At 36.3% G+C, this 15,558-nt stretch overlaps 1 protein-coding gene across 1 annotated transcript in view; it reads right to left on the bottom strand.

Annotated features, from left to right (window-relative positions):
* Window positions 1–2,628: 2,628 nt before the first annotated feature.
* Window positions 2,629–15,558, bottom strand: part of LOC139978060 (multiple PDZ domain protein-like) — a 53,536-nt gene continuing 40,606 nt past the window's right edge. The window contains exons 29-37 of the mRNA XM_071988014.1: window positions 14,754–14,855; window positions 12,883–13,129; window positions 11,855–12,021; window positions 11,079–11,162; window positions 10,632–10,825; window positions 8,795–8,942; window positions 8,174–8,285; window positions 7,556–7,664; window positions 2,629–5,526 (exon numbers count right to left, since the gene is read on the bottom strand). Of these exons, the coding sequence (XP_071844115.1) occupies window positions 5,256–5,526; window positions 7,556–7,664; window positions 8,174–8,285; window positions 8,795–8,942; window positions 10,632–10,825; window positions 11,079–11,162; window positions 11,855–12,021; window positions 12,883–13,129; window positions 14,754–14,855 (1,434 nt within the window). The 3' untranslated portion in view covers window positions 2,629–5,255. The remainder of the gene's footprint in view (window positions 5,527–7,555; window positions 7,665–8,173; window positions 8,286–8,794; window positions 8,943–10,631; window positions 10,826–11,078; window positions 11,163–11,854; window positions 12,022–12,882; window positions 13,130–14,753; window positions 14,856–15,558) is intronic.

The following is a 15,558-nucleotide window of genomic DNA, read 5'->3' as shown; positions in this document are numbered from 1 at the left end:
TATACATGATACCGTAAGTAGGCGTTTTACTTCTCAACGTCTGTCGTCTGCAGTGCGTCTGTCGTCTGCAGTGCGTATGCAGTACGTTCGTCTGTAAGTCTGTCGTCTACCTGTCGTCTGCAACGATAATATTTGTGATAAGAAACGTAACTTGTCCGACTACTTTTTTTCCGTCGTTCTTGCACTTAACTCGTCAACTCCATTTAAGGAAGTTCAAACTGAATAAGAATGTGAATTCAATTTGACCTTTATAAGTCATGCTTCAACGCCTCTACGGGTTGTCAGTTTATTGTGAAATACACAAAGGTGGTGTAAAGTTGTGTCACGTGACAACAAATACAAAATGCAGACTGCAAGTTCGATTGAATCAAATTTGAGAGAAATTCTTTGGAATATATAGATTCAGTTTCTCTGAGCACCATTTTAGCACTCTATCATTGCACTTTGATCTATTAGGGTCAGCAAATAGAAGAATTTTTGAGAAACGTTTCTAGGCTGGTTAAAGGCATTTCAGTTGATCGAGTAAACCGTTTTGACTTTTGAGTACAAGGGTACGTGCATGGTAGCTCCTTTTTTTTAGCAACTTGTATCGATCACTTTTACCTCTTGAATTTGCATGTTGCTGCTCAAATTTGGACATGAACATAATAACATTGCCAGTTGGACTGACCTCTACTGACCTCTACTGACCTCTATTGACCTCTATTGTCTAAGGAAATCTGGCAAATAAATGAAAGAACAGCTAATGAAGCCCTTTACCCCAAGTTTACCTAGAAGAATATGAAAGGCCTGTTGCAAAGATTACCCTAAAAAACGGCACAGTTTACAATTAATGGTCAACATTAGCTCCCAATCAATTAAAAATGCAGGTCAACTTTTGTAATGAATCACTGAAATCAACATTCAACTTTTTGGGGGATCACAACACTATGCAATGCTATTAGGATGTGGTTTTCACCTAAAGATGCAACAACAAATCCCAAGCAATATTGTCAAATAATAAACTTCAGCTATCAGAATATCTTTTCAATACTTTTCTGAATTTTCTAAATGGGCATTTGTATCATGCTTTGACAGGATATATGGAGTTATTAGTTACACGCCTCAAGTCACTTACTGCTGTCACTAATGGTCAGACCTATAATCCTTCAAATGCTGTGTCCAATGATTATCCAAAAATTCGTCCAATTTCTAATTTAGGAAAACCATGAGAAATTGGTATAGCAATGTATGGGGCAACTAAATTTTGAAAAGTGATCACCATATTCTCTGTTCATGGAACAATATCGTTAACGACATCATATCAATTCAACTTCAATTTGAATTCCACGTATGTATAGTTAGTCCACTAATTTGTAATAACTCAGACTTTGGGAAAGTCTCAAGTGTACATGGCACCAGAGACTGTTAAGAGAAACAAACTTCCTTAAGAGACAAAAGTTTTTAGAATTTTACTACAAAATTCATTTCGATTTACAAGGACATTTTTATCTGATGATTTAAACAAATGTTTTATTTTAATAGAACTGGGTCTTTTCCGAAAATATGGTTTAAAGAACTCAATCCTATTGACTGAAAAGGACAGTAAAAAATGTAAGGAAATTCTTCTCCTACGGAATTTTGGTCACATAAGTCACACAAATCTTTCATGGAAATCAATGTTTGTGAACCTTCCTTGTACAATTGGGAGATCACTATTCACATAGAGGAATTTGGGGGAAATTTAAATTAGTCACATAAGTTGCAAACTCAAGTTTTTCTCTGTACCTTCTATAAACTTTGCTTGAGAGTTACTGTTAATATCACCTAGCCATTCTTGTTCTTAAATGTCATATTTAAATATTCTTTCCAAATGTAAGAATGGACACAATTTATCCGCTGAATTTCAGAATGTACTTGACATTTAGCAACTGTGTGTATATATGCTTTACAGATAGATTACTCTACATAATACTAATTAAGGAGCTTATAATTATGTTATTAAGACTGTAAAAGGAATAACAGTGTTGTAACACACACAGTGATGATTGTCAACAGCACTCTCTGTATTAAAGTGTTGGTTAAACACAGATAAATTGCTTCTTCTTTTTTAGTTTTTTCAATTTTTGAACTTAAATGTAATCATGATGACGTGCAATAATTTACCACCATTTTCAATAGGGTTCTTTACATTCTCTGAGACAAAGCCACATACCAGACATTGCCTTCAGCCATCAGTACATTTTTTTCAGTTATCTTGTTTTTAAAGGATCTAACTTACACACATGCAAACACGCATGTTTGTATTACATTCAGAACGACGACCCTATTGTATGTTCCATTGTTCAAATCCACGTACCCTAACCTTAACAATACCCCATACAATAGAATTCCTCCGAGGACGTGGTGATTCTTTAGAAATCACAACCGAGGACCTGAAATTCTTTTGTGCAAGTCCTCGGTCAGATAGCAAAACAAACGGACATGAACACACACTAACACCATCATGATTACTATTATCTTCAAACCAAGGAATGCTTCTCAGGAAGGAATGCTGAAACTTTGATACTTTAAAACTTTGTTATTCTTCTTTGATAGTCTTTAAGACAATAGTTCAATGTTTGCAAATAATAACAAAATAGATATAAAGTATATAACATTTCACTTTATTTTTGAGACATGTTATGGAATTCAGTAACTGCAGAGTTTCACAGATGGGTCATATAGCGAGATACATGATCACTAAAATCTTAATATGGCGGTGACCAACCCTAGATCAACTATTTCATTCACGACTTGAAATTCTCTACACAATTACATCATAAAGTTAACACCTGCTCATTTACAGCACCATGAATAAAATATTTGTCTTTTAAGACACTTGATTGATAAAAGGCAGTTAAGTGTGTCAGACAGCTCACGTTATCATTCAAGAATAACTTGCAAGCGTGGTTAGCAAATTTAACCTCACACCAGGTATGTGTTAGTGTGAATGATATGCCATGAAAGAGAGACGGTCTTTGAAGCAAGATTGTTGCCAACAGTGTCACCATTTATTTTTCACTGGTAATCCATGCATAGGACCTAAGAAAGTTAACACTAATCACACAATGCCCTTTGTCATCTGCACAACTGAAATCACTCATGCCTGTGGTTTTAAGGCCCAAGTTGATACAAGGATAATATGACTAGTAGTTAATTCTTAACATTTCAAATCATTTTTTTTTTTCAACACAAGTCTACATGATAGCTGTTGTGCTGGACTGATTTCAATAGCCATAACTGTATTGATTGCTGGTATGAAATTGATAGAAAACATGCAGATTTGGCCAAATTTTGGGTTGAAGAGACATGTCTGTTAACCTCATTTGTGGGAGGTTGTTCTGTAGAGGAAATTACACCGTTGCATTTGTTAGAAAATACGATCTGGTGTTTTTACTTTTATATCAGACAGACCTGAGACCTTGGCGAGGTAAATTTTCTAATCAAAGTAATGTCTCATACCAGCAGATAAGTTCATAACTCAAACAGAAATAGTCACGATTGAAAACAAAAACAAACCAACATTAACAACTGAGCATCAAAACCTGTCAATCAAACGTTCAATGAAATTGAAAAGGTTTAGTGGGTCGTTTAAATAAGCTTAAAAGGTCTTTATAGTGAATTCATTGTAAATTATCCATCAAACTAATACACCCCTGCTCCTTTTATCCTTAAATTCTAAGTAGCAGATGTAGGAATTATGTCATATATTATTATTAAAAGCAAGCAAAAGCAGGCAGGTTTACAGATTGAATCATTAAAAGAAAGACAGGCTGGTGTAAAATGACAATTTAACAAAACAATTTTGATAAGACAGGTATTAAATGAGTATACTATAGTTTTATGGCCGAAAATATGTGTCTCTATAAAAGCTTCAATATCCACTACTGCAACAGTTTACAATTATTTTCAGCATACTTGAATCAATACTGTACGGTCCCAGGTATTTAAATTTGTTTCCTTTGTGACACCGAGTTTCAATTTCTACAATTATTTTCAGCATACTTGAATCACTACTGTGTCACTGCGGTTCCTGGTATTTAAACAGTTCTTTCCTTGTTGACACCAAGTTTCAATTTCATCATCTTGATGACCCTTCAGTGATAGATTTTTTGGCCAGAGGAAGCAATCCCTTCCCTTGAGACATTTTACATGATTACGTATGCTTAGTTGCAAAATGGTGTTATATTTTTCAACTTTGGAAGTAATGTATGTTCAAGATTTCACACTTTTTTTTCCGACAAACATCTGCCTTTATTGCTCCTGAACTTTTGGCGACCCTCCAACATTACTTGAGTGACCTCACAAAGGAATGCGACCTCGGTTTGAATACTAGATTTTGAGTCCAAGGTTAAATAGACTGCCAAAGAAGATCAAATCTTGCATTAAATGTATATATACTAATCACTCCTAATTAGATTTGAAACTGTGTTTGGAATGTAACCTGATGGAAATTAAATTGAAATGTGGTTTTAATTTGTATAGTTAAAAAGAAAACAAAACTTTTGAAAGAAAATTTACTATTGTCTAAGATAAACAATTAAAATTTAAAAGTAAGAACAAAATCTGGAGCTAAAATGAATATTGAAATTTCTCTCATGTTGAATCATTGAAAAACAATTTACCAAGAAAAATTTTTAAAAAAAGTACACACAGGGCTCACAAGCAGTTTTTGCTGTTTTAGTTGGATTGGTAGTGTTTTAAGAAAATTGACAAACGTAAAATGCTTGAATTTAGGTTAAGGTGAGAGTAAATATATAAAATGGTTCAATCTAAACCGGTGTACTTTTCAATTTTAAAAATTCAGAGTACAAGTTGATGAGTGAACTCTTAAAGAAAACTTTCATAGAAATATGTCAGCAATAAAAGAAAAACTAGTTGTCTGACTTTAGATGCGACCTGTGGCTTCGATACCATCAGACTTTAAATATTTGTGCTACTTTTCTTAACAGACTAGAGTGGTTTTTCTATGTCTGAATTACATCCTAGAATCTTATTATGCTAGCAGAGTACATATATCATTTTGAATACAAATTCTCTTTACAGAACATTAAAAAAAAGGTGATTTGAATATCTCTCCACTATTATGGTGAGCAAAAATTAAAAATGATTAAAAAAAAAATTTAATTGAAATTTAATGAAATTTAAAAAGAAAATGAAATTTACATGTAAACTATAGTAAAAATAATGAATACGATAAAATATCCAGCTAATGGCTGGCTGAATTGTGACTTTTAACGGGAAATGACTTTCAGTTCAACTCTTCCAGTGACTTGTTTCAAGACACTCACAGCTTCCTTGTGACTAACACCTGATAAGTTCTTGCCGTTAACTTCAACAATTTGGTCGCCTCGTTTTAAGACTCCGCTCTGGGCAGCGGCCCCTCGATCGAAGACTGTCTTTATGTAGATTGGGAGGTTTCCATGGGGGCTACCAAAACCCCCGACAATACTGAAGCCTAGTCCATCGGGACCTCGGTCCAGGACCACTGTTTGAATCGGTGCTCTGAAAAGGACCATGAATAAATGAAACGGTCACTAATACAAATTCAGAGTGTAATATTGTGGCTACATGATTCCTCAAAACAAGGTGAAGGCCTGATATCAACTCTACAGATTCTGATCTTCGGAACAAAAGTAAAAATGTGGCAGCATTGTTCGAAAAATATAGATAAGATTTTAGTAGTGGTGGTTAAAATCATGGTAGAACAAATCTAATTCGTCATAAAATTAAAGACTCGACTACCAAACCTGGTTTGAGAGAGTAATAGCTAAATGCAAGTTATAACTTGCCACCTAATGAAAGGAAATGGTCCACTTATGACAATGAACTGTTGGTCTATTATTAAGTCAGTTGTGCCAGTTTTAAACGCTATTTGTTATCTGATGAATGTACCATCATTACTGATCATAAGCCTGTGTTAAGTTTAAAGTCTATGCCAGTTGGTTCTGACCATTCATGTAGGAGAGTAGAATGGTTTATAGATTTAAAAAGCCTTGACTACAGATTACTGATCATAGCTTTAGTGAATTTGGATGGAATACTTTGTAGAAGAGTGCATAGTTGGATCAAGGGTGAGTCCCTATTGTTAATATGAACTATACCATCCTCTGATGTACCTACCCTGGGAGATTCCCTATTGTTAATATGACCTATACATCCTCTGATGTACCTACCCTGGGTGATTCCCTATTGTTAATATGAACTATACCATCCTCTGATGTACCTACCCTGGGTGATTCCCTATTGCTAATATGACCTATACCATCCTCTGATGTACCTACCCTGGGTGATTCCCTATTGTTAATATGAACTATACCATCCTCTGATGTACCTACCCTGGGTGAGTCCCTATTGTTAATATGAACTATACCATCCTCTGATGTACCTACCCTGGGTGATTCCCTATTGTTAATATGACCTATACCATCCTCTGATGTACCTACCCTGAGTGATTCCCTATTGTTAATATGAACTATACCATCCTCTGATGTACCTACAGTACCCTGGGTGATTCCCTATTGTTAATATGAACTATACCATCCTCTGATGTACCTACCCTGGGTGATTCCCTATTTTTAATATGAACTATACCATCCTCTGATGTACCTACCCTGGGTGATTCCCTATTGTTAATATGAACTATACCATCCTCTGATGTACCTACGCAGTACCCTGGGTGATTCCCTATTGTTAATATGAACTATACCATCCTCTGATGTACCTACCCTGGGTGATTCCCTATTGTTAATATGAACTATACCATCCTCTGATGTACCTACCCTGGGTGATTCCCTATTGTTAATATGAACTATACCATCCTCTGATGTACCTACCCTGGGTGATTCCCTATTGTTAATGACCTATACCATCCTCTGATGTACCTACCCTGGGTGATTCCCTATTGTTAATATGACCTATACCATCCTCTGATGTACCTACCCTGGGTGATTCCATATTGTTAATATGACCTATACCATCCTCTGATGTACCTACCCTGGGTGATTCCCTATTGTGAATATGACCTATACCATCCTCTGATGTAGCTACCCTGGGTGATTCCCTATTGTTAATATGACCTATACCATCCTCTGATGTACCTACCCTGGGTGATTCCCTATTGTTAATATGACCTATACCATCCTCTGATGTACCTACCCTGGGTGATTCCCTATTGTTAATATGACCTATACCATCCTCTGATGTACCTATCCTGGGTGATTCCCTATTGTTAATATGACCTATACCATCCTCTGATGTACCTACCCTGGGTGATTCCCTATTGTTAATATGACCTATACCATCCTCTGATGTACCTACCCTGGGTGATTCCCTATTGTTAATATGAACTATACCATCCTCTGATGTACCTACCCTGGGTGATTCCCTATTGTTAATATGAACTATACCATCCTCTGATGTACCTACCCTGGGTGATTCCCTATTGTTAATGACCTATACCATCCTCTGATGTACCTACCCTGGGTGATTCCCTATTTTTAATATGAACTATACCATCCTCTGATGTACCTACCCTGGGTCATGGACTTCCTCTTCCTCCTCTTCCTCATCCTGGCTGTAACCTGACTCTCCTCCAGCAGGGTCAAGCTGAGGGTCATTCATCAATTCCGAGAGTAATGACTCTAAGAGTTATAAAGAGAGATCCCACAAGAAAAATGACCAAGACACAATATGTGATACATGATAATAACAATAATAAAAACCCTTCATATTAGAACATTTTACAGAAACACAATGAATACTACAAATTCATCTGTTACCCAGTCTCTAAGACTGTTAACTTATCTTAAAGATTTATTAATTTAGTCTGCTCTTGGAATAATAGATAATTTAACATTCCCAACAATGACATCTAACTCATGTTGATAATGTCTTGGTTCAACATGTGATATTTGCTATTAGACTCGACCACAGGTTATCATTTCACATCGCATTAAAAAACATTACAACGACCAAGGTCATAGTTTGTATGTATGGTTTTGTATATATGGTATATATATGGTTTGGTATATGTGGTTTGTATAGGTTTGTATCGTTTGTATATATTGTGGATACCACTGTGACATATAAAGAATCAGTTTAACATTAACACAGCGCTGTTAACCCAAGTCTTTTTGTTTTTAACTAGTACCTTCTTTCTGGGTTCCAGCTTCGTCCAATAGAGGGCTCACTCCTGTTAGTGCTTCTGCAGCTGCATCTGCCGTAAGTCTGCCCACCTTCAGTACTACAGTACCAACTGCACTCTGAATAACAAACAACAAGCACTAGGTTAAACACACTGACAGAAATATCAGGAAGTAAACGATTGAGTTATGATCCACTTCTGAACATTATTTCACATGTAAATGAAACATCTATCCTTAAGTACACATACTAGTTCAAAGTCAAATAGCTTGACTTTACTTTGGACAGTGCAGATACAAGATTAGCTAGCTAGATTAGACAGTGCAGCTACGATATTAGCTAGCCAGATTAGACAGTGCAATTAAGAGATTAGCTAGCCAGATTAAGAGATTAGCTAGTGAGTCATTTAGCTTGAAAGATCCCAAGAGATTATGGCAACATTCCAGTTGAACCAACTACATATTCCATGTTTCCATCCTCTCTTTTGGCTCCATTTAGGTTAACGTATTTAATCCTCAGTCAACCACAAAAATCACAAATACCTTCTGACAAGACCTTATTCTATCATGATAAAATATTTAACTCTTTCTGCTTGTTTATTGCTCATGAACATTATGATATATCTTACCCTTAGCATGGGAGCCACCTGGTCCTTGCTGGCGTTGACCACATCCTGATCGTCGATCGCTAGTAGACGATCTCCTCTCCTGAGCCTGCCGTCCCTGAATGCAGTCCCACCTATGACAATATCTGATATGAACACACCTCGGTCATCCCTTGAAGAGAGAGAAGAAGGCAACAATCAAGTGATGTTCATTAGGAAACTTCAGAGAAGACTTGCATCAAACTTAGTACTGCAAATGGTCAAAGAGGTCATAAGATATTAGTAATAATAGAAAGAAAAGAAGACAAAAAAGAAGTTTAATGCATGTTCAGAGGCAGTCCTTGCCCTTCTCTTACAATTAAACAAACTAACTTCTTGCCTATGTAGGGAAGTGAAACCTTGTGTTGTGCACCTGCCATCTATGTTTGCAACTTTGGCAAGTCCAAAGGTTGTAAATGACCCTTCTTTCACCAAAATTGTGAATTTTTTTTTTGGGGGGAGGGGGAGGGGGTGGGGGGAACACTGTGTCTTGTTTGTGAGAGAAAGCCACCAGTTTTCCTCAGATATTGATCATAGCTAGACAAGCTGCTGAGGCTCTGGGGTTTCATCCTGAAATTCAAAATATTTTCATCACAAATTTGGCGGCTAATTGCTCAAAACAATGTAAACCCATCTCTGGTAGCTAAAGACGAGGCTTTCTTGAGGATTCCTAGCCTCAGATTTTCTCCAGTACTGACTAGGACAAGGCTAGTTGGGTATGAATGACGGTGACAGATGAAGGGCTCCATACTTCACTGTGACAGAGATGACTTTTGTGAGGCTAAAGACCACAAATTAAAATTCACAAGCACACCTAGCCAGTACCCTTCTCTGCCACTACACATAAAATACTAACTTCTTGAATAAGGTGTTGAGACCTCTCCCCTGCCTACTAGTTGCATTAAACATGAAATACTAACTTCCCACCTACAGTGATGAGACCTCTAACCTGTCCTTTAGTTACATTACACATGAAATACTAACTTCCCACATACAATGATGAGACCTCTCCCCTGCCTATTAGTTGCATTAAACATGAAATACTAACTTCACACATACAATGATGTGACCACTCCCATGTCTTTTAGGTTACATTAAACATGAAATACAAACCTCCTGCATACAATGATGAGACCTCTAACCTGTCCTTTAGTTACATTAAACATGAAATACTAACTTCCCGCATACAATGATGAGACCCCTCCCATGTCTTTCAGTTACATTAAACATGAAATACTAACTTCCCACATACAATGATGAGACCTCTAACCTGTCCTTTAATTACATTACACATGAAATACTAACTTCCCACATACAATGATGAGACCTCTCCCCTGCCTATTAGTTGCATTAAACATGAAATACTAACTTCACACATACAATGATGTGACCACTCCCATGTCTTTTAGGTTTCATTAAATATGAAATACTAACCTCCTGCATACAATGATGAGACCTCTAACCTGTCCTTTAGTTACATTAAACATGAAATACTAACTTCCCACATACAATGATGAGACCTTTACCCTGTCCTTTAGTTACATTAAACATGAAATACTAACTTCCCACATACAATGATGAGACCTATCCCCTGCCTATTAGTTGCATTAAACATGAAATACTAACTTCACACATACAATGATGTGACCACTCCCATGTGTTTTAGGTTACATTAAACATGAAATACTAACCTCCTGCATACAATGATGAGACCTTTACCCTGTCCTTTAGTTACATTAAACATGAAATACTAACTTCCCACATACAATGTTGAGACCTCTACCCTGTCTTTCAGTTAAAACATTAAACATGAAATACTTACTTCTTGCCTACGATGCTGAGACCCAGCCCCTGTCCTTCTCTCTTACTTAGATCTATAATTAGTTCTTCCCAGGTTTCAGTGGATGAGGCATCAGATTCCACTCTAAATACAATCATGGGTACCAGAGGTGGAATGTCACGAAAGACCTGCAGAGCCTCACCATGCGTGACATTGTTCAGTTGTACTCCATTAACCTGACAAATTAGATTAATGATTGGATCACTCCAATGTAGTTACATCTAAGGTATCAAAACAGGCATGGAAATATTTAAAAACATTTTTTTTTTAAATGAACTTGAAAGTACCAATATGTTATACATGTAAGCAGGTCACATGTAGATCAAGCTAGGGCACTAAATGTGGAATTCAAAAATTGTCATGAAAACAAGGGCTGTTATTAATACAAGTACGTAACATACACAGGAATAATGACAAATCTGGACTCACTGCTAAGATCTGATCTCCTGGGTTAAGACGTCCATCTTTGTCAGCTGCACCTCCTGGAAGGACCTCATCGATGGTGATAATAGGCTGACAAGTAATATTTATACCATGAATATATATATATGTCAATCAGGTTTTCATTGTTCTTTTAGAACAAAATATTATAATATTAACTTAGATTCACTAGCTATGCCTGAGGGGATTCAGTAAATAAAGGTAGCCACTGCTAAACTCTTAAAATCATAAGCCCATGAGATTGACATTAAGACAGAGATGCGTGTTCCTTGGCACCAAAGTAAAGGTAAGATAAACCCTCAGAATATGTCGCTGATAAGAATATTTGCTGCAACGATAAGTCATTACTACTAGAACCAATTATACCAAAAGTTAAACAGAATTTCCCAAGTGGCCCGTCAGAAGAAAAATCGCATTACAATTCCTCAAAACTTAGAAGTATTAAAGTACAAACGTCTACCTATGTGTACTACATGAAACTGAACATGTGAAAGAAAAAAATTTGTTCCCGTTTCGCTGTCACTTCTGTTCATGTATTCTATCACTTTTGGAAAAATGGCTTGGCTCCCTCCCTTTCAAAGCATTTTAAAAATGTCCATGTTGCCCTTTTTGAAATCTGAAAAATTGCTGTGGTTCTTTATACTCCATTCACAATAAATATGCAAGACCATTTTTGAACTAGCCCTACAAAAAAAGAAGTCATCCCTTCTCAGTGCTTTGCTTTGAACCATGATATCAAGTATGAGGAATAAGTGCATGCTTACAATATCTGTATCTGATCCTCCGGCGATTTTGAGACCCAAACTTTTCGATCCTCTGTCAATGATGATGGATGTTTGAGTCTTCTGAAGTATTGGAGCTGTCAAGGGTCCTGAATCGAGATCCTTTGGGTCCTCCGTAGTTGCCAATCCATCTGCAGTGGTGCCGGAGGCTATAAAAAATAGTTAAAAGAAGGAGAAAACCGGTGGGATTTAAGAATCTTGCTCATTAGAATGTTAGTTTAGTGGATGGTATGGAACCTTGGTAGTGTAAAGGTTTTATCTGAAAGTTTTGGACATTTCATCTCAAAATTTCTACTATCTTCTTAAAATTTTGATTTCTTTCTGCTATCCTGAAATATCAATACTTCCCAATTTTACACTGATATTTTTAACTTTGCTCACTCTTTCTCAAAATTTTCTGTGACATAAAAAGTCATAATTTCTACATTTAATATCCAAGTTAGGATGGCTGGTTATCCGACACTCCAGATCTTTCGTCTGGAAATTGAACTTTCGAAACGTTCTCCGAAAACTTCAATTTTTTTATACCAAAAGTGTGACTCCTTAAAGTTGGACGACTTCATTTCAAAATGATATCTTTGCCTGAAAATATTGTCTTTTGTTTTTCAGTAATGTGTGTTGAAATTTGAAGACTGTTGGTCTTGAAAATGTGACCTTTCTCATCTTGAAATATTGATAATATTTTTTATTTCAGCTTTGCTTTTAGTTGGAATGCTTACTCTTTATGACCAAAATACAAACATAAACTGTTGAAAGTTTGGTGTTTTGCCAGATTTTGGCCCTCTCATATTTAGTTCTACTAAGAACAATATGAATCAACACTGAATATTTTATTGTTCAAGTTTACAAGAAGCCAACTGTGTCAGTCTGATCCACACTGTAAAAGAAATGTATTAAATCTACAGAATAAATGCTCTTAATGATAACAGCCACTACTCTACCCCTCTTTATTAAAGTCTTGGTTCAACATAGAACCTCATAAAATCTGTTTACATCCCCTACAGGCTCACCTCCCCTAACAGCCCTGAGAGTTGGCCCTCCTAAATCATCTTTCATCTCCACAATACTCTCTTCCAGGGACTCAGACTGGGTTGTAAGATAGGGATTAGCCGATGTCACCATCTTAGTCGAGCTGACAGTCAGTTCTACCTCGCCACGGGTGGCTTTCAGCACAGATATGGCACTCATTTTGGAAAGCCCGATGAGTGAGAGATCATCCACTGCCAGGATCTGATCATCGACTTGTAGGCTGCCCTCCTGCAGAAAAAAAAACAAATAAATCAACCAGCTAACTAGTGAATCAAGGATTTAAGAGAGAAAAGAAAAGAAACACCGGGGCGGTGATAATTAGGCTCAGAGTACACAACGACTTTCACATACAGCGATATGGTGAACATTTTATACAACCTATGTGGTAGACATAAATAGCCATACAGTTTTTTATCGCCTGATTTTGTTAATTTGCTACTGTTGTTTCTTCCACTTTCCTTTACATGGTTGTCATTAACAGCCTTAAAGTGAAGTATACCGCAGTAACAAATTACCAGTCATTTCAATAACAACTTTTTCTCTGTTTCTTAATCTTCTGCACTATTGTTCTTTCTTGCTACTTGTCTTTATAAAAGGGGGGGTGGGGAGGGGGCTGCTCCTAAAAGCCTTGCTTCCAGAGTCTTCCTTAACCGCCTTGTTTATTTGTATGTATGCCTTTGTTCCATTTATATTGTGTGGAATTAAATTCAAACTCAATTGTTTTCACTGTCGAGAAAGGTTAAACAGACTTTATTTAATGCTCATGGCAAAAGCCTCCACTACCCAAACCTCCCCCTTCACTCCTTCCCTCTATCACAAACAAAATTGAACTTCCTGAAGTCCTATAGTGTCATTTGGTTAACATTTCCATAGCTATGTATTCCTTGCTCTTGATAATTTGCATCTGTTGTTGAAATATTGCTTTCATTTATACTTTGAAATGTACCTGCATGATATTCCTATACTACTCCTACTTCCTCTCTGAGCACTAACAATGACTTCATTACAGCTGATTTAAAGCTACTGTTTGTGAGTTGTCTGTTTTCTTTTGTTTTCTTTTGTTTTCTTTTCTGTCTTTCATTCTTTCTTTTTCGTTGTTTTTTGCCTTTTGGAAACTTAATGATCTACTTGACTAACCTTAGCTACTCCTGCTTCCTCTCTGAGCACTAACAATTACTTCATTACAGCTGATTTAAAACTATTGTTCGTGAGTTTGTTTATATTTCTTTTCATTTCTTTTCTTTTCTGTCTTTCATTCTTTTCTTTCATTCCCTTTCTTTTGCATTTTGGAAACTTAATGATCTATTTGACTAAACTTAAACTACTCCTTCTTCCTCTCTGAGCACTAACAATGACTTCATTACAGCTGATAAAAAGCTATTGTTCGTGAGTTGTTTGTTTTCCTTTCTTTTTATCATTTTGGAAACTTAATGATCTACTTGACTAAACTTAAACTTTTCCTGCTTCCTCTCTGAGCACTAACAATGACTTCATTACAGCTGATTAAAAGGTATTGTTTGTAAGTTGTTTGTTTTCCTTTCTTTACTTTCTTTTTATCATTTTGGAAAGTAAAAGATCTACTTGGCTAAACTCAGCTATTCCTTCTTCCTCTCTGAGCCCTCCAAGCTCATTATAGCTGATTTAAAACTATTGTTTGTGAGTGGTTTGTTTTTTCCTTTTTTCTTTTCTTCATTCCTTCTCTTTGAATTTTGGAAAACTGAATGATCAAACTTGACTAACAAAAAATGATGTTTGACAACTGTACAATATAACAAGTCATATATTTTCTAATCTACTCAAACAGTCTGCATATCATCTTGAAACACAAACAAACTACTCGCGTAATTCTTACTTGTCCGGCCGCTCCGTGGTGAGAGATCTCCTTGACAAAGATACCCAGACGGTCGACGTGGTCCTTCTTCTCATATATGAAGAAGCCAAGGCCTGTGGTTCCCTGGAATTAAAGCATCATGATTTACAAACTTTTGAAAAGATATAATCTGCAAGAAAGTATTCTCTAACTATTTGATTTCATTATTCAGTAAATTAGCCTTATAGAAGTCCATGGAAACGAAAGACTATACTGCTATTGTTTGAAAGTGTTATTCATGTTAGAACTCTGCAAACAGTGATCAGGATATGTTTTCTTCATTTTCAGTTCTTATTTATGAGTGCTGAGAAAGTTCCCCGGCTAACATCCCCACTGGGCTAAAAAGATTCCTTAAATCAAGTTATTACAGCCATAACCTCTCATAACCCTTACCCCAGTGATGGGAAGCACAACAGCCTCAGGGTCCTATATTTATCATCATGGGATCCATACACCCTCAAAATGACAAATGCATAAAGTTAAAATTGATTACATCTATTAATCATTAACACGATATATATTTACATAATATTGAAAGCCTTCTTTGCTTTCATTTATAACAGTTTCTTCTCTGTTTGGCTAATTCTAGCATGATAATGGATAGCATGATTACAATATTTGAAAGGGGAAAATAGGCATCTAGCCCCAATTCATTTTACACTCAGGACTATAACAGGGAGTCAATTTGGCACCTTGATAGTTAATATTATGTACTAAGACTAACAGCTTAGGAGTGTTAGCTCTGTGGTTAGAGCCGGTGCCTTTCAATCATAAGGTCCCGAGTTCG

This window comes from Apostichopus japonicus, chromosome 2 (genome assembly GCF_037975245.1).
Source record: "Apostichopus japonicus isolate 1M-3 chromosome 2, ASM3797524v1, whole genome shotgun sequence".
NCBI classification, from domain to species: Eukaryota; Metazoa; Echinodermata; class Holothuroidea; order Aspidochirotida; family Stichopodidae; genus Apostichopus; species Apostichopus japonicus.
This window is presented reverse-complemented; position numbering and strand designations above follow the sequence as displayed.